General features: G+C 50.1%; 1 protein-coding gene and 1 pseudogene across 1 annotated transcript; one reads left to right on the top strand and one right to left on the bottom strand.

The window, feature by feature from the left end:
* Positions 1-521: 521 nt before the first annotated feature.
* LOC115322556 lies at positions 522-12211 on the bottom strand (annotated as a pseudogene).
* Positions 12212-13948: 1737 nt separating this feature from the next.
* LOC115332410 (solute carrier family 22 member 7-like) lies at positions 13949-19051 on the top strand. Its single transcript, XM_029994789.2, has 2 exons — positions 13949-14605; positions 17990-19051. Exons 1-2 carry the CDS (start codon positions 13949-13951, stop codon positions 19049-19051), a joined length of 1719 nt encoding a protein of 572 aa, XP_029850649.2.
* Positions 19052-19859: the final 808 nt, after the last annotated feature.

Below are 19859 nucleotides of genomic sequence, written 5' to 3'. Positions count from 1 at the left end.
ATGCACGCTTTACTACCTAGATGCCTATGTACACAACTGTCGAGTTGTAATATATTAGCAGAGAGGTCATCGCTTGCTGACGCCTTGTTCCAACGTCAAATATCAAATCTGCCAAATTTAAAAATAATTGTAATAACTATACTTTATCGCGCCTGTTAATAAGCAAAAATGGCAACCACGTATCAGGGAACAGATGGTTGTGAGAGTTTATTTTGCTTGTTTGGCGCAGTGCACCAAACAACGAGGGCCAAGTAACATGGCAGAAGAGACACGGTGTAGGGTTGCTTTTTAGTTTGCCGGTTTTTTCAACTTTTATTTCAGGCTGGGCTGTGTTACGTTCCTTTTTTTTTCATCCTTGTATCCTATTATACCTGCATTATGCACACAATTTCTGCAGAAAAATGTTTGTACTCAGAAAAATTACAATGAAATATTAAAACCTTTATTAAAAGAAAACAAGAAAGCAAATATTAAGCTGGTTGGACGCCTGCATGGCACTTGTATCTTCATGTTTTGAATGTTTAGAAGTCATAATCAGGCAACGCTGTCACCAGTGCTGCAACCTTGGACGTCAAGCAATGTTGTTTGGATTTGGTTCGTTGAACCTTCGTGCCTTTTCCTGGGTTTACTGCAGCGATGGCCCTAGAGCAAGAAAACCAAAGTCAAATTTGGGGTTTTTACGTGCCAAACCAATGACGGGCATCTGGCACACCGTAGTGGAGGACTGTGAATTAGGGCTCTTTTGACGAGCAACCCAAAAGTTCAGTTACACGGCACCTACTCTCCGATAAGCCTCCCTCAAATAGACCGATCTCACCAGGAGTTGCGCGACACCACCGCTTCCACGGTGCATTCTGGTACCTGTGGTTCTCCCTGGTACTACGGCCGTTTCAGCGTGCGTTGTATGCCCGGCGTTTGGGAGTTTCCGCGTTAGCACGAGACTTCTTACCGGGTGTCCGCTCACGGTTTTCAATGAGTGACTTCCCCTGTTGTGTGCAAGGCTGCCACAAAACAGCACCAGACAAAGAGGCATAGGGTCGTATGTCTTCCGGACTGGGCATCTAAAAGGTTGAGCTACTTTCAGAAGATGCGCACAATCACAATAGCTTACAAAGCTCATAAACAGCGCAAAACAGATATTTGTGGTCGCTTTTTGTAATGACACGTAACATACTAACATATATGAACATCTTTATGGAGTAGGACTGGCCTGGGACTTGGTTACCGAGTTGCGTACTCTAATTGCAACGGGTTGAGCGGTGACAGTCAGGATCGCCTTTGTCTCTTTTCGAAAGGAGAGTGACTTGCACTCTTCTTTCAGACAGCTCGCACCAAGGAGAAGCCGATTTCAGTCCATCGGTAATCAATCATTCAAAATCGACAAAGGTAAATTTTTTTGTGTGTTTTTATAATTTTATTTTTTTAGTTTTATAACTAAAAAGGCACTCATAAAGGCTCTCCTGTAACTGCTCGAAGGCCACTTTATTGTTTGCCACTGGGAGTTATGCACGACACAAAAGCGCGAAAGGTGCTGAGTCGATCCTCATCGCGACTCAGTAAATTACGAAATGATGAATAGACACTTTCGTTCCTACCTCTGCATGAACTCCAAACACAGGCTTGTCTCCTTGCGGTAAATGACGTTGAAGGCAAAGTGAGCTTGAAGGCCTGGCACGGGCTGGACCTGTGGACCACCGGCTGGCTGTCGATGCATATCGTGCACGACTTAGCAGTCACAAAGCTCCCTCCTGAATGAATTGTGTCATAATTTAGCAATGCCTACCTGTCTGCTAGTATCATTTGCAACTATACCTTTTGCACAAATAAAAGGAGAGCCTGGCATGTTCCCCAAGTCATCGTCACACCCAGTTTCCTGTTATGGAGGGAGAGTTCCACACATACATAAGTATTTTGGTTTGTAAATTGGTTTTCCTAACAGAAGAAGTTTTCAGTGCCATAAAAGGCATGCGAGAAGCCGATTGGCCTTATATGTCCGATAATAAAAAGAATCACCTGTTCAATTTTAGTTCATGCTGTGGCGCAAATTATGACAAAGTATTTTTGAAATATTGAATTTGTATATTGCGTAGGCTCTGAAGAACTTTTTTTTCTTGAGTGCAAGCGCATATAATAAGCATAAAGAAAACTTCCGTAGCAGACAAGCAGAAAAAAAAAAACTTCCGTAGCAGACCCGTACATGATAATGTTAATTTTAATACTGTGCACAATATGGTCATATGTACACACTAAATTACAAGGTAGCCTGTTAGGAATGCTGAGAAAAATAGGGTTGCAAAATCTTGCTTGCAATGTTTGCCTCGATTACATTGTACAAGACGTCCCTGTCTTCCTCGAAGATGGTCACAAGTAATAAAGGAGCACATTCATATTCGACTGCTGTAGACGTCCTACTCATCTTTGCGGCTTGAATTTCTTGCAAGCATGCCCTCACGCTTGATAACTCAGGAGTAAGTAAAACAGAGCCTGGTAAATAATCACTTTCACGCGAACTGGTAGAATTTGGCTGTGGCGATACGTTAAACCAACAACGCGTGACAATTTGGAAGCCAAATAATTTACATGGCTATCCCATGACACATTACCAGAAAAAAAACCTAGTGTTTTAAAATTTTCCACGATCTCTATCGGACTTCAGCTAATTACTATAGGCCCTGGCATAAAAATTTGTTTATTTTTTGACGAAAGAAAATAGCCTTTCTCTTATCAGAGTTAATACTTTGTCCATTTTCTTTTGCCCAAGCCGCCAACCTTGACAAAGTAAAATTAACGGCATCCACAATTTCATTGCTATTTAAAGAGAGAAAAAAAAATACTGGTGTCGTCTGGATAAATTACAAATTTTGCAACAGCGTCTATATTCACAATATTGTTTCTGTACAGGTTAAAAAGATGGGGCCCTAAAATACTCTCTTGTGGAACCCCTGAAATAATACGCTCTCTATCGGAGGAATGACCACTAATGTAAATATATTGGAAGCGGTGACTCAAGTATGAAATTAGGAGTGATAAAGGCAACCCTGGAATACCATAGCGATTAAGTTTACAAAGCAGAATGTTATGATCCGCGAAGTTAAATGCTGCAGTAAAATCTACGAATACGCCAGCAACTGCTCTTTTTTCTTCAATATTTTGTAATATATATTCTTTCTGGGACAAGAAGGATAATTCCGTGGAACGATTTTTTTTTTCCGAATCAAAACTGCGAAGATGAGAGTAAATCGTGCTTATTCGCAAATTGTACGAGTCGGGACTGTATTACATTATTAGGGCCTTTAGATAATAAGGGAAGAATTGAAACTGGTCGATAATTGCTTACGTTATTTTTATCTCCTTTTTTTTTGTGAAGGACAGATACTTTCGCCACCTGCCTCGCCGTAGGAAATACTCCAGACTAACTTCCTAGCAAGATACGCGAAAGGCAACAACCGCCACTGCATCATCTGTGCTCTAACACGTTTTTATATCCCTAGCGTTGCTTCCAGTCGACACTTTCTTAAGGCACTTTCTTAATGCAGCGAGAAAACGCGCGCGGCCCGCCCGTAAAGTCGCAAAACATCTCGATCGACATTATTTTCTTCTAAACAAGAACTTGCTCTCCGCGCCATTCTTCGTAGCTTGTCGCGATCCAAACGAACGAATTATTCTGAAGCGGAACATTTATTCACGTCCGATGCCACGCCCTTCGCACCCCCCTCTTCTCTCTGCAGTGCGCAACCAACTCAGCGGGACCCAGATATCCCCGTCTGGCCTTTTGAGCGCGGCAACGTCGCAGAATGAAGGACAATACGATGACTATTACGTCAGCAGTCAGCTGTTATAACGAGATGATCCCCTACAAGAATTGTGCGTACCTGCATAACGATAAGCTCAGCTGCAACCAACGCAGAGACGCGCGCCTTTCGTCGTCGGTCACAAATGTATCAGACGGTCCCTGCAACTGGCCCACGTGACCTTGAATTCTCCGCCGTGTCTGCGTATGTGCCTCACCGGGAAACCGACGTCGACTCCCTCGCTCATGAAGAGCAGAGAGGATATTGGGAAAAGGCGACAGGAGACAGTGGGGAGGGAAAGATGGACGCCCCACTTCTGTATTCAGCGCTTTTATCGTACTCGCGAAACTTCGAGAGGCGCGGTCGTCGACGGCACGGCGGTGGGCAACAAAAACGGGTGTGAACGTCGCGGGGGATGAGTGCTTCCCGCATGGGCGGCAGCCGCGCGCAACGCTGAGAAACCAACGCTTGGTCACGGTCTTCCAGAAAGTTCCCGTTTATTCATGTACCGCACGTAACTTTTATCATTTATCCCTGCTTTTGTTTTCTAGAAAGTGCGTGTTCATTCTCGCCCCGATCACGCGACGCTCGAACCGCTTTCGCCGAATCTTCGAGATAGCGACGCACTCTAGATAAGAGGCCGCCCGCGACCTTGTCGAGTCAGTCTCGCCCCAGCGTTCGACCCTGCTGCCACGCCGACTTCGACGCCCGCGACGCTCTATTATTATCTTTCGTACTATTTTATTTTTGGCACAAGTTCGCCACATTAAACGTTTATTTCTTCCTGTTTATTTCCTGTTTTGTCTTGGTCACCACCCGTGACATTTTGGTGGAGGTGCTGGGTAACGCATGCCCGTGCAGCGTTCCCCTCCCAGGGCCCGCAGTGCAAGTCCGGTTCCCGGCTCGGTAAGAAGAACACTCACCGGAGAACCTGAAACTCGGACCAGCCGCCACACCAAGGGAGAGGATCCTGAGTACGGTTTACTGCTGGACAAGCCCAAGCCGCAGAAGACGACGATGGCCAACCAGTCGCAAGCCCCCGCCGCTTCTCCCGTCATCTACATGCCCGTCGCACCGCGGACGGCTGCCCCCTTCCACGGTGAACTCTACGAAGACGTAGAAGACTGGCTCCTGCAGTACGACCGAGTGGCCCGCCACAACGGATGGACTGATGAGCAGCGCCTCCAAAACATCTACTTCTCACTGGAAGGGACGGCAAGGCAGTGGTATGAAAATCACGAAATCGCCTTGACCAGGTGGGAAGTTTGTAAGAATGAATTGAAGAAAAACATTTGTCAGTCAACACCGGCGTGAGCGCGCCGAAGACCTGCTTCGAGGGAGAAACCAGGGACCCAAGGAAAGCGCGACATCTTTCACTGAAGACGTCCTCCGCCTGTTCGCCCGCGCCGACCCGCAGGCCACAGATGAAAAGAAGCTGCGGGTACTCATGCGAGGTGTCAGGGATGACATTTTCGGCGGCCTTGTCCGTAATCCACCGTCGACGGTGGAAAGCTTCATCTCGGAGGCAACCAACCTTGAAAGGGCGCCCCTCGCAAGAGCGAGCCATTACCAGCGGTATAATGGCGCCACCGTGATTTCACCATCTACCTGCAGCATCAGTTCCGGCAACTCTGACCTCACTGCGATCCGTGAGATGGTCAGAGACATTGTCCGCGAAGAGCTTAGGAAGTTGGTGCCGGCAGCAGAACGACGAGCTGCGCTTTCACTCACCGAGCTCGTTAAAGAAGAAGTGCAGCGTGCCATTCAACCGGAGTCTCCTGTCGACATTGCTGAACCAGAAGAACCGGTGGTAACCTACGCTTCAGTGGCGCGACGACCACCACCGGCTGCTCACCAATACACGCCGCCACTTCGTCAAGACGCCCCAACGCCACACTACCTCCGACGACATGAAGAGCGGGTCCCATACGTCCGTCCGGAACAGCCCGCACCCAGAAAAACAGACGTGTGGAGGACGCCCGATCGACGCCCCCTGTGCTTCCACTGCGGGGAAGCAGACCACACTTACCGCCGATGCCCGTACCGACGACTCTGGTTGCGCGGGTTCCACCCGAACGACCCGCGGCCACGTTATGGTGAACGCCCTCGGGAAATCGACGAGTACCTGCGACGACCTCAGTCCCCTGAGCCAGCGTCAAGCCGAGAGTTCCGGTCACCGTCGCCACGACGTCCAGCCTCGCCGATGCACCGACCCCGACGTGAAAGCCTGTCGCCCCTCGCTCCTCGCCGGGGAAACTAGGCGCGGCAACCGCTGGAGGTGGAGTTGCCGAAGACGACCGACGTAAAGAGCCTCCAAGAACGACAGAGCGCTCCCACTCTCCCGACGCTACGCATCACAACGACGCTCCTGCTTCGGTGTCCAACAACCTAAACGTTGTTATCGATGGCCTCGACTCATCGGCACTCGTGGACACCGGAGCAGACTACTCAGTCTTGAGTGGGAGGCTCTCCCGCCGCCTTCGAAAAGTCATTACGCCGTGGGATGGATCACGAATAAGAACCGCCGGAGGACACCTGATTACACCAGTCGGGAGATGCACTGCTCGCGTCGAGATCCACGGAGAAAAGTGCCCTGTGAAGTTCGTCGTTCTGCAAGACTGTTTGAGGGACGTTATCCTCGGAATGGACTTTCTCTGCCATGCACGGTAAAGCTCTTCTGGAAGGCAGCGTCCAACTGCTCCTCGAAAAAGGAATTGGTGTCGCAAGAGGCGTAACAGATCTCCAAGAAAGACGTACAACTGTTCTTGTGACGAGCTTTCGAGAGGAGCCGCAGCACCTAACGAAGGGTACCACCGTGGGCCACGTCGAGGAGCTCCAGGCGCCAGCGGTGGTCACCGCAATCTCCGAGAAAACCTCGTCGCCACAGCAGAAGAGCACGACGCTGCCGCCGCTCGACATCGACCCCGAACTCCCAGCTACGAAGCGCCGGCAACTGGTTGATCTCCTTGCCGAATACAGTGACTGTTTTGCCACGACATCGAAGATTCGCCAAACACCAATGGTGAAACATCGCATTGTTACCGTCGACGACGCACTTCCTGTCCACCAGTCGCCGTATCGGGTCTCCTTAAAGGAAAGGCAAGTGATTCAAGATCAAGTCCAGGAGATGCTCGACGGCGACATCATTCAACACTCAAGGAGCCCATGGGCGTCCCCAGTCGTCCTTGTAAAGAAGAAGGACGGAACCCTGCGGTTCTGCGTGGACTATCGTCGACTGAACGCCGTGACAAAGAAGGACGTCTATCCGCTCCCCCGCATCGACGATACGTTAGGCCGACTGCGCCACTCCCGATATTTTTCGTCGATGGACCTGAAGAGTGGTTATTGGCAGATTGAAGTCGACGAACGTGATCGGGAGAAAACTGCCTTCGTCACTCCCGACGGACTATACGAATTCAAAGTGATGCCGTTCGGACTTTGTACAGCACCAGCCACCTTCCAGCGCGTCATGGACACCGGACATTCTCACGAGATTTCGACGAACACCTCAGACGACTTCGAGCCGTGCTTCAAGCCATCAAGACCGCCGGCCTGTCACTCAAGCCAACAAAGTGTCGGTTCGCCTATGGGGAACTAAAGTTCCTTGGCCACGTCGTGAACAACAAGGGTGTTCTACCTGACCCCGAGATACCCCGCGCCGTAGCAGCATTTACGCCGCCGTCTGACAGGAAGGCCGTGAGATTTCTTGGACTCTGTGCCTACTACAGGCGCTTTGTTCGAGACTTCGCCAAGCTATCCGCACCGCTGACACACCTCACGAACGACGGCGTAAAGTTCGAGTGAACAGAAGAACACCAAAGGTCATTCGACGAGCTCAAACGAAGACTCCAGACGCCCCCGATTCTTGGCCATTTCGACCAGTTTGCTGAAACCGAGATCCACACCGACGCCAGTAACACCGGACTGGGTGCGGTACTAGTCCAAGTGCAGGACGGAGCCGAGCGAGTTATCGCATACGCAGGTCGGACGCTGTCTAACGCGGAGAGGAACTATTCAACGACCGAAAAGGAGTGCCTCGCTGTCGTATGGGCAATAACAAAGTTTCGCCCATATTTGTATGGAAGTTCTTTTCGCGTGGTCACAGACCACCACTCGCTCTGCTGGCTAGCGAATCTGAAGGACCCCTCCGGTCACCTCGCTCGGTGGGGCCCACGACTGCAGGAGTTCGACGTGACCGTGGTGTACAAGTCCGGCCAGAAGCACAATGATGCTGACTGCCTGTCGAGGGCCCCAGTCGAAGCCGGTCCTGCCTGCACCAAAGAGGACGACGATGAGTGGTTCCTCGGCGCTCTGGATGTCAACGACATGGCAGCACTCCAACGAGAAGACCGTGAGCTGCGAGCACTCATCGAGCACCTAGAGGGACAAGGAAGCGCCGTTCCCCGCGGTTTTGCACGAACACTGCCAACCTTCTCCATCCGACAAGGCGTACTGTACAAGGAGAACTTCAGCGACAACAACACGGCGTGGCTGTTGGTGATCCCTTCCAGTCTTCGAGAAGAAATTTTTCAAGCCTGCCACGATGACCCGACGGCGGGACACCTTGGTTACAGCAGGACTCTTGCGAGGATACGCGAAAAGTACTACTGGCCCAAGCTTGCGAAGACGGTACACGACTACACCCGATCTTGCCACGAGTGTCAACGACGGAAGAAGCCACCGACGAGACCGCCAGGACTTCTTCAGCCTATTGCGACGCCATCTGCCCCATTCCAGCAAATCGGTATGGGTTTACTCGGACCTTTCCCACCGTCGACGCAAGGAAACCGATGGATAATCGTCGCAACCAATTATCTCACGCGGTACGCCGAGACAAAAGCCCTTCCATCAGGAACGGCTGTTGAAGTCGCGAAGTTTTTCATCGAGTCCATTGTCCTCCGGCACGGCGCTCCCGAAGTCCTGATCTCAGACCGTAGATCATCATTCATGGCCCAGCTGACGCAAGAAGTCCTTCGTCTCAGCCACACCAGCCATCGTGGCACCACGGCGTACCACCCGCAGACCAAAGGGCTGACGGAAAGACTCAACAAAACCATCGCCGATATGATCTCCATGTACGTCGACGTGGAGCACAAGACATGGGACGAGGTGTTGCCGTACGTCACATTTGCCTACAACACGGCCGTGCAAGAGACCACCGAAGTGACACCCTTTCAACTGGTGCAAGGGCGCAAAGTAACGACCGTGCTGGACGCGATGCTACCCCATCAACCAGCTGACAGTGAGAGCGACGACGCCCAGGTGGTTGCTCAACGGGCCGAAGAAGTCCGCCAGCTCACCCGACTCCTGATTCAAGACCAGCAACGGGTCGACGCGGGCCGCTACAACCTTCGTCGCAGGGACGTCCACTTCCAGCCCGGAGACAGGGTGTGGGTTTAGACGCCAATCCGTCGCCGCGGCCTCAGCGAGAAACTACTGAAACGGTACTTTGGACCATACAAGGTACTTCGTCGCCTCGGCGAGCTGAACTACGAGGTGATGCCCGACGGAACACGACCATTGTCACGCCGCCCACAACGACCTGAGGTCGTACACGTCGTGCGCCTGAAGCCGTACTACGCTCGATAGGAGTGTGGACCTTTTGTACTCCAAAAGACTCTGTAGTTTATCGTTCTTTTTTATTTTGATTTGTTTTACACTGCATCGAGGCGTTGAACTTTTAAAGGGGGGAGTAATGCCGCGCGCAAGGCTGAGAAAGCAACGCTCGGTCGCGGTCCTCCAGAAAGTTCCCGTTTATTCATGTACCGCACGTAACTTCTATCATTTATCCCTGCTTTTGTTTTCTAGAAAGTGCGTGTTCATTCTCGCCCCGATCACGCGACGCTCGAACCGCTTTCGCCGAATCTTCGAGATAGCCACGCACTCTAGATAAGAGGTCGCCCGCGACCTTGTCGAGTCAGTCTCGCCCCAGCGTTCGACTCTGCTGCCATGCCGACTTCGACGCCCGCGACGCTCTATTATTATCGTTTGTACTCGTTTATTTTTGGCACAAGTTCGCCACATTAAACGTTTATTTCTTCCTGTTTATTACCTGTTTTGTCTTGGTCACCACCCGTGGCAATACGATGACTATTACGTCAGCAGCCAGCTGTTATAACGAGATGATCCTCTACAAGAATTGTGCGTACCTGCATAACGATAAGCTCAGCTGCAACCAACGCAGAGACGCGCGCCTTTCGTCGTCGGTCACAAATGTACCAGACGGTCCCTGCAACTGGCCCACGTGACCTTGAATTCTCCGCCGTGTCTGCGTATGTGCCTCACCGGGAAAGCGACGTCGACTCCCTCGCTCATGAAGAGCTGAAAGGATATTGGGAGAAGGCAACAGGAGACAATGGGGGAGGGGAAGATGGACGTCCCACTTCTGTAGTCAGCGCTTTCATCGTACTCGCGAAACTTCGAGAGGCGCGGTCGTTGACGGCACGGCGGTGGGCAACAAACACGGGTGCGAACGTCGCCGGGGGATGAGTGCTTCCCGCATCGGCAGCAGCCGGCGGCGTAGGGCGAACTTTCGTGCCACTGTGTGGCTCGGTCAAGCAAAAAGCTCGGGAAATCTCGTAACTGCTCGAAATAGTATGAAAGAGCACGCGACCTTGAGGCAAAACGCTGAGGTTCACCGCTCCTCACGGTAAGGTAAGGCGCCGTGTGGCGTTCGCTATGTGGGAGCGTCTTGCTGCGAGCGGCATTCGCGCCCGCGTTTTCTCGCCCGGGTCACCGTGCCTTAAGGTACCGCGGAAGCCCATTTCGATTGCGTGTTCTAGTTCGTGCTCGGGCCCCTAGGGAGACTTAAGCCAAACGGAACAAAGCAGTGTCCCTACTAAACCGGTAAAAATACACAGCACTCACCTAACATTTTTGTCACTTTTTGTGGCCAGTCCCAGCAGCGACACTTCTAGCTGAGTGCCGTTGCTTGTGTAGAGCAGGTGAGGGACCTGGTCCTGGCAACCGGGTGTGCTCTGCACTCGTGCAAATCAGAAATCAGAAATCGTCTAGCCGGGAAAGCCGACGTCCACGAGGAACCGTTAGACGGCATCCATGTTGAAAAATAAGCTCCGCGCCAAAATTAAGACCGAAGAAAACACGGCCCGCGTTAATCCTTGCACTAAAATTACACATATAGTTGTATTCTCTAAATACACAAACGAAATATTAATGTGTCATATACGTTCTCAGAACCGCTTTTTGTGAAGTGGAGAAGCACTTGGCTATCCAAAGAGGTAAAAAGAGAAAATGTATGTTTTTTTCTCTAACAGGTTTCGGTTAAAGACCATTAACAGACTTTGTCTGTATGAAAACAGAAAATGTCTGTGAAAATGCTTGTAATTTTACACACATTTTTTACAGTGTGCAAAAGTCTGCGATGTGTTGGGTTACAGCGCGCACTTGCGTCCTTGACGAGCACAACACCGTGACGTCATCTGCGTAGGCGAGCACTTTAAACGTACCCGACGCTAGGGACTGCCCACAAATGCTCGCGTCACCGATAATGGCCCTTCACAACGGTTCCAGGTACAATGCGAACAGTATAGGCGACATCGGGCAGCCTTGTCGCACGGATCGAATAACTGCGATGGGAGCGGTCCTGTTGCCGTTGACGTGCAGCCGCTTCGTTATGTCACGATAGCACAGCTGCACATGTCGTAGCAGTCGCACCCCGATCCCACACTCCTCCATGAGCCCGAAGAGGAACGAATGGCGAACCCGGTCGAAGGCTTTGCTCAGATCTACCGCTGCCTCGCACACGATTCGCATCGCGTGCAGGTTGGTGCTGATGGTCCGTCCCTTGATGCCGTAGGCCTGATGCTCTCCGACGACGTCCCGTTGACCCCACTCCAGCCGCTTTGCCAGAATCTTGGCTAGAAGTTTACAGTCGCTTGTTAGCAGACTCAGGGGCCGGAAATCGTCGACCTTCGGGGTACCCTTTGAGTTTTTCCTCTGGATGAGCGCCGTTACTGCCGCATGGATGACGGCAGCAGTCCTCGCTTCAGTACGTCGGCGTACACGTCTCGTAGGATAGGACACAGCTGGGCTGAGAGCGTCTTGCAGAACTGGCTACCGAGCCCGTTCACTCCTGGCGATTTGCGCGGAGCTAATTCCTTGACAGCTTCCTTGACCTCTGATGCCGTTATTTTTCGGTTCATTTGTTTTCGGACCTTTGGGGATATCTTGGGCAGCGCCACTCCAGTCGTTTGGAGAACGCCGTCGTCCTCCACTCTCGTGAACAGGTCGGTGTAGGCCTGCAAAAACGCGTCTTCGAATTCTTCTTGCCGGGCAACCTCGACGTCGCCTACTTTGAGCTTCCCGATCTTGTTGCGTGAAGCGTGCTGGCGTTCCTTCGTCTTGAACATTTTGCTCGGCTCTTCATCTCTCTCGAGGAACAGCGTTCTGCTTCGGACCATGGCACCGCGGTACTCCTTCTTGAGAACCTCCAGAATATTGCCCTTGCAATCGCGGATATCTTGAGTGAAGAGACCTGGGGAACGATTTTCCTCTGCGATGAGGATTTCCAGAGTCTTCGTCAACCGGCGCTTTTCCGCCGTTTCGCGCGTCGCTTTTTCCTGGCTGTGCCGGAACGCTTTGAGCTTGACGTTTTTCTAAATTTCCTAAGCACCGAGGTGCATGCTACGAGTGTAGTTACACGCGTTGCACGTGCTGGCGTCTGCAGTAGTAATTGTTCTAAAGCAAAACGGGTAAAACAAATTGTTCCTTGCACTCGCGTTCGTCAAACCCCTATTATGATCATTTACTTCGAATATTTTCTAAGAGGAAGGCCAGCGCGCGCGGACCGTAGAATTACACTTTAAATGTTCTCCTCGATGCTTGGGTAATTTATAAACAGACCTATTATATTCCGTTTCATCTTATGCTGTACCGCAGCAAAGGCTAGACGCACGAGCTCATAGCATTTGCAGCTGCCATTAATGCGCGAGAGCTTGTGCGGACGAGATGTGCCCTGAGCAAGGGGCTCGAGCTTGTGCCTTTCCTGCGGTACATCATAAGGTGAAACAGAGTATAGGACTCTGCCTGTGTTTCTGTGCTATCAATACGCGGCCGATTGAGTCAAGGCAATCCGCTTTCCGAAGACGCTGCCATGCCGACAATTATCGCGTTTATTTAGGCTTAGGAGGGTCAGAACCAAAAGACTATCTAAAAAATGCGGCGAGGTGATTGCTCATGTTTTTCGATTTAAGTTAAACCTCCTGCACCTTTCGTAGCTGACTAACGCGCCCGATATTGCAGCTATAACGACATATTAGTTCCATAGCGAGTGCCGGTCACTCACCTGGGCACCCCACCATGTTTTCGCGCATTCCTACCGAGCCAGTCGCGTGATTTCAAAATCCCCCTCGTAGGTACTGCAGCTAATAATAATAATAATTGGGTTGTGTGTGTGTTTATACAGCCTAGAACTTGGTCTGCCTCACAGGAGCGACGAGTCTCCCAGCTGTAGATGAGAAATTTAGCCAGTGCGGTACAGCCGCTAGCCTGGGGTCTTTAACGTGCACCACGCAGTAGTGATACACGACCGCACGCCGGTACGATGCTCATCCAGATCGAAACGGGCAGGGGTGGGGCTCGAACCCAGGATCCCTGGGTTCTGCAGCGCGAGCTTTCGCTCCACGTGCTCCGAGCTGGTGTGCGCTAGACCACTCGGCCACCGATCCCCCCCCCCCCCCCCCCCATACTGCAGCTAGCCGCGGTAAGTGTTTCGAGAAAACCGTCCAATGATGCTAAATCGTCGTAAATCTACGCATAAGCTTTTTTTTTTCTTTTTTTTTTGTGGGGGTTAGGTGTTTTTTTAAAGTGTTTTTGTGGCTCAAGAACATTACAAATATTCGGACTTCAAACCGTTTTGCGGTCACTGCTGGTATGTTTTTTATGCGCTAATTATAATACACTAAAGGCATTTAAATTACAGAAAAAAGACCGCAAACAGAATGTGTACCTGATACATGAAGCTCACTATCATCGTCGCCGATGAAAGAAAACGCAGGGAGGTTTGCACGAGCTCACGCGAGGGCTCGTTCTTCGCGTCCAAACTGTCTCGACGACCTCCGTTCCATCGGCTGCATTCTACGAATACTTGGTGAAAAAGACGGTAGCGTTAAAGCCGGCGAAGTTCCCCTTCCAAAAGAATGGCGAGCCTGAAGGCCAACAAGCTGGCCAAGCCAAATACCGGGTTGGCCAAAATCCGCAGCGCGACGCTAAAAGTTCCTTCCAATGAAGAGGAAATCCACGTCTACGGCTATGGCCAGTTCCAGAGGATGGTGCTGCTCTGCTCTATCGTCTCGTTCTTTATGAATGTAGTCCACAGCCAGACGCTCCACCTCATGTCGCGTCCTGTGGCCCATTGGTGCAAGCCCCCCGACGAGTACACCGGCTTGTCCGCGGACGAATGGAAGAACACGAGCATCCCCACGGACGTGGACGGACGATTCAGCAGCTGCACCCGCTACGAACCGCCAATGCCAACGCCCGCGGACAACAAGACCGAGGTCAGCTGCGACCGCTGGGACTACGACAGTGAGGTTGGCGCCACCATCGTGAGGGATTTCAGCCTCGTCTGCGACAGAAAGTGGCTGCTCCGGGCGCTCCGGTTCGTGTACTCACTCGGCGGATCGGTGCTCCTGCCAATGATGGGCTCAGCAGCCGACAAGTACGGGCGCAGGGCAGTCCTCGGCCTAACCCTGTTCGGCCTGGTCTTGTCCGGCGTGGTCACGTCTCTGGTGAAGACACTGCTCGAATTTGCGGTGCTGCAGCTTCTCACGTCTGCATCAATCACCACGTTTCAGGTTGGTGAGGGGGTGCTCGGTTCCGTTTTTAGAAAATAATATTATAACATTTTTATTTCAATCGATTAAGGCAGGTGAACAGTACAGTGCACAAAAAGACAAAGATATATTGCTTCCCGGTATTTTGGCTTATATCGTTTGAATTCGATGACAAGGACAAAGAAAAGAAACATGCACGACACGCAAGCGCTGAATGGCAACTAAATTTATACAGAAAAGGAAGAAGAGAACGTACTGAAAGTTACGCTATGCCAGAGCGTGGCACACACCACGCAACACCATCTAACTAATATGTCTTCGCTACATGTTCCTATATAAACACAAGGTTTCTGGTTGTAGAAGAATGACAGATGGGTTTCTAATGCCGCCGTCCCCCAGAACTATTATTAAAAGGCACTTCCGAAAAATTCGTGACTTGTTTTGTTTAAACAAATTGTCGTTCGTTTAAGGGGCTATGCAATAGTATTGACTTGGTAAGCGTTTGCAGTTTTTACTTTTTTACAACGTTTATCTTGCAAAAATGGGGCGGAAAAACCACCTCATTTTTTTAAAATACCGTAGTCTCGCGATAATTCAGACTAGGCTATGTCGTACATCCGGTTAACTCAAACAAATTCTAAAATGTGGGTTGTCCCGCTTGTTTTTAATGTATTCATGAGCGCTTAATTGGAACGTTGTTTTCGTTTAATTCATACTTTTTATTCCCGGGACACCGATGAGTGCTCTTATTTCCGAGCACGGCTGCACTGCAGAGAGACAACGTGCACAACGCGTATTTGCGGGGGTGTTGCTTCTTCACACTACACAGGGGCTCAGAAAGAAGCGCACTCAAAGGGGCTCAAGGAGGACACCCACGAGCTAAGAAAAAGAGCACCAGGCAGAAATTCACATGGCAACTTGCGCGGACGTTGTGACCCGGCAGCACGGAATAGTTTCACGTTACGGTGCAAGCGCAAGTTGCACTAAAAAGTGCCACTCGGTGCCCACTTTCATCGGTCATGTGTCATTTGCTTAAAGGGATACTGAACCAAAGAATTGAGTGTCCATAATGAATGGCGCACGTTCTTTCCACGCGCCAGCAGCCGCCGGTCTGCGCGAGAACACACAGCGAAAATGACGTCAAAGACCTTCATTCGAGCTGAAAAGGACAGTGAAAGGCATGGGCTTCGGGCCAAAGGAGAATAGAGACAGGCTTTTTATCTCTACAAGTGAAAGCTACGCGCTTGTTGGACCAATTAATCGCTTACCTTTCACGCCAGACCCCACTGTGTAGATAAAAGACTTGACCCTATTCCCCTTTGACCCGAAGCCCGTACATTTCACTGTCATCTTAACATCGAATGGAAATCTTTGACGTCATTTCTGTTGCGTGTGCTCGCGCACACCGGTGGCTGCTGGCTCGTGGAAAGAAGGTGCGCTACATATTATGGACACTAAATTCCTTGGTTCAGTATCCCTTTAATACTCCAAAATATACAACTTGTTGGCCTGATGAACAAACCAAAATTTCGTTTTCAGTTGTCATGCGTTGTCTAAATAACCCACTATGAACAACATTTTTGAGAGATAAATAAACTTATATCAAACATTTCACAATTATTTTATGTCTGGCATACCTGCTCATGATCAGTAGGCCTATGTAGAGGAAATCATCAGTTGTTTTGTATGTGAAGCCATTCGTAAGTCAAATTATAATAGTAGCTAGAAAAATATTTAAATAAACTTCTGTCAAATCAAACAAAATTTGTGGCTTCCTGGAGTTCAAATTAATGAGAATTTACTGTATCTCAATTACGTAGCGTAATATCAAAGGAAACAATAGGAATATTGAGTTATTTGCAGCCGCGTGGTGGCGGCAATGGAAAATAAGGCGTGATGCACTAATGGGTGCAATGTAATAAGGTAGCAAGATGTGTCATAATGTGCTCAATCAAATGCTATATATTATAAATATTCTCCTTTCAACATGTGTAAATGCATTAATAAATTTATATCATCGACAAAGCCGTACAATATTCAGTTTTAGTGACGAAATTTGCCCTGAGGTGAAAAACAAAAACTATTCCACCCTTAAGTATTTCTATTCCTCTTGACTCTTCCTTTGACTATTCCTCCCCTTGCTACTATGGCAGTCGAACTTCCTTCCGAAAAAGCAAGCTCTTCGCCTCCTCCCCCCTCCCTCCTTTCTCCCCCTCTCCACACCGCTCAGACCAACCTTCGAGGTCACCATGTGAATCGCAAGCAAACGACGCGCGAACTGGAGGCTCCGTATTTAAGGGTGGAGTGTCCTCACTCCACCCGGAAATACGTCACTGAGCACGTGCCTCGGAAGGCGATGGAAGAGTTCAGGGTGGTTTGGAGACGCCAAAAGCGTCAATTGTATGAATTTTCTGTTTTCAAGAACGAACGCACGAATCCAGACATGACAGGGAACAACTACCACAATTATTCGACCGAAATATTCGGTCAAATAATTGTTGTAGTTGTTCCCTGTCATGTCCAGATTTAATAAAAAATTTGCCTTCGCCCGTTAGTTCTTAAAAACAGATAATTCAAACAAGTGACGCAACACGTTCTATGCGAGTTAACTAGAACTAAAAACATCAAGGATTACTTCTCACTAGTGTTCAGCGTTAGGACATGAATATTGTGAAGTTTTTTTTTTTAATTTTTCTCACCTGTAAAACGGCATGAGAAGGCAACCGTAGCGCAGGCTCGAATTGTATCCATGTCTCACACTTGATGTCATCAAACCATACCAATAGTCATTCCTTGTTGTTCTTGCCAAGAAAAGCAAATTCGGTTTTGCTAAATTTTGTGGTGCACAAGGTACACGCGCAGCAGTGCAAGTCATGTTTACCACTGGGACATGTGACACGCTCGTCCTTATCACTGGCTGAACGGGTTCAAGGATGATTCAGAAGGTAGCTTCCCGAAAACTCCCGCAAGGCCTCTCGTCGTTCCCATATTGCATCGCGCGTCAATCCGGAACGTACCTTTCCGATGTACGTTCGGGCCGGCTCGAGCGTTTTTTACATCCTGGGAGGAGCGTAATTTTTTAGCTTTCCAGTGGGAGATTAAAACAGACATAAAAAAAGACTAACAGATCGAAAAGCCGAAACGTACCCTAATTTGTTATCGTCTTCTTTTTTCTCGTTTTTGTTTTTGTGTTTTGAAATCGCAAAATGGTCAACCAGCATGAACCCATCTTTCTATTCAGTTGTTCTTTTTCGCGCTCCGTACATCGAATTGCCATAGTACGTCGAAAAGACGATGAGAGGCGCTGCGTATTTTTAGAAGGGTCTATTGGTATGTTGAGAGCATCGAAGTGCCGAACCTCAGGAACGTTGAAGAGCTTCCGACACCGTGCCCGTATCCCCCCAGGCTATCAGCACCGTGCTGCTCTTCGAGGTGACTCCGAAAGACCACCGGATGCTCTTCTGCATGCTTAACATCTGCGTACCCCTGGTGCTGGGTACGGTGGTGCTCGGCCTTGTAGGCACGAGCTCGATGCACTGGACGGCAATGCAGCTTGTTGTGATATCACCCACCCTACTGCTGCTGCTGACCTACCACCAAACGGATGAGTCTCCGCGCTGGCTGATCACTTCGTGGAAGTTCAAGGATGCCGAGCGGGTTATCCTCTGGGCGGCTAGGAAGAACGGACTCCGGAACCTGGACAGGGTACGCTCAGCGTACTTTAGGGTCAAGGAGAGCGCCGTCTCGCGTGAAGGGTTCACCACCAGGCCCACCATCTTCAACATCGTTAGCTCGCCCCTGTTGCGTTCCCAATCGCTCATCGTTTTTGGTGGTTGGTGGGTCATCTTCAACTGCTACTACACCATAGCTCAATACAAATCTTTCGGAGGCGGTGCCGTCTCCTTCTACATAATGATCGGGATCGCCAACATGTTCATTCAGGCCGTCAACTACTTTGTCCTGAGGGGCTACGGGCGCCGGAAGCCGATGTCGGCCTACATGCTGGGGCTGTCGGTGCTGCTGACGTCACTGGTGGCATTGGTGGCTCTGGGGATGGAGCTGGCGTTCGCGAAAGTCGCGGTGCCGACCGCCTTCCTGGTGGAAGTGGCGTTCACAACCATGTTTGTGTTCACCGTCGAACTCTATCCGACAGCGGTGCGCAGCGCTGGCGTGTGCGGCGCTTTCCTGTTCGGGCGCCTAGGCAGCGTCTCAGCGTCCCTTTTTAGCGACCTGCGACTCCTGGGTCCACCGATGGACAGGTTGATCCCCATGCTCGTCAACGCGGTCGTGTTCTTTACATTAGGTTTGCTGGTCCTCTCGTTGCCAGAGACGTTGACGATGAGTGCAACCGACAAGGGCCAGGAGGCTGCGCAAGAGGACAAGTGGAGGTTCGACTCGCCGCTGAAGCGGAAGAAGAAGAGCAGACAAGTTCCCAGAAAGCCTATCGCTCGAAAACTTGACCGATAGGCACTCCAGCAAGTCCCCGGGGTGTTTGGAACGCCGGGATATGCTCAGAAAACTAGTCGTCGCTCTTCCCTTAACCAGTTCAATCAAAATGAATGAGGAGAGGTATCGGTCCAACTGGTCGCACTGACTCAGTGGCAAAGAGGCGTAGGATTTTTTCTGCCACTAAAAGTGCCTGAAAATGGAAGCCCGACAAAGATCGTCCTTTTCATTGTCTGAGCGGATTAAAGGAAGACCAGCGACTGGCGTTCCGAGCTCAGTGCGGGGCATGATACATTTAAAGGGGTATTCACACGGGGTATTATTTTCGAAGACGGATGTGTGTAACATCAGTGTTTGGTGGACACGAAGCGACTCGCTGCTCGACTTAAGCAGTTACATGAACGGGGGGGAGCCAACATGTGCGTCTGTGTTATCGGACGCATTTAGCGGTCGTACTTTCGACAACAGGGCTCGGTGCTCGATGACGAGGGTATAAAAATGGATGCGTACATGAAATGGCGATAGGGGATTACAGCAGTAGCGCTGTTATATCCAGAAGGCGACGAAGTGCTTCCTACAAAAACAATAATGCTTCTTGAAAGGGCGAAAGCAAAACACAAAGGATGTAAAATCAGAAACGAGTTGTATGAGGAGCGGCTTGAGGGCGGCATTCGTGAATATCTAATACTCCATTCAAACGATGATAAAGATACTTTTAGCTAAGGTACCTTTATTCTATGCGGTGAATGAATTCACAATTTTTCCCGCGTCACGACATCACGCTTTTCTGCTGAGCCGCGCGACGTAGACGTTCCAGGGGGATGGAGGA

Source organism: Ixodes scapularis, unplaced genomic scaffold (assembly GCF_016920785.2).
Source record: "Ixodes scapularis isolate PalLabHiFi unplaced genomic scaffold, ASM1692078v2 PGA_scaffold6__148_contigs__length_123643588, whole genome shotgun sequence".
NCBI classification, from domain to species: Eukaryota; Metazoa; Arthropoda; class Arachnida; order Ixodida; family Ixodidae; genus Ixodes; species Ixodes scapularis.
The sequence above is the reverse complement of the archived record's forward strand: the minus strand, read 5'-3'. Positions and strand labels throughout refer to the sequence as shown.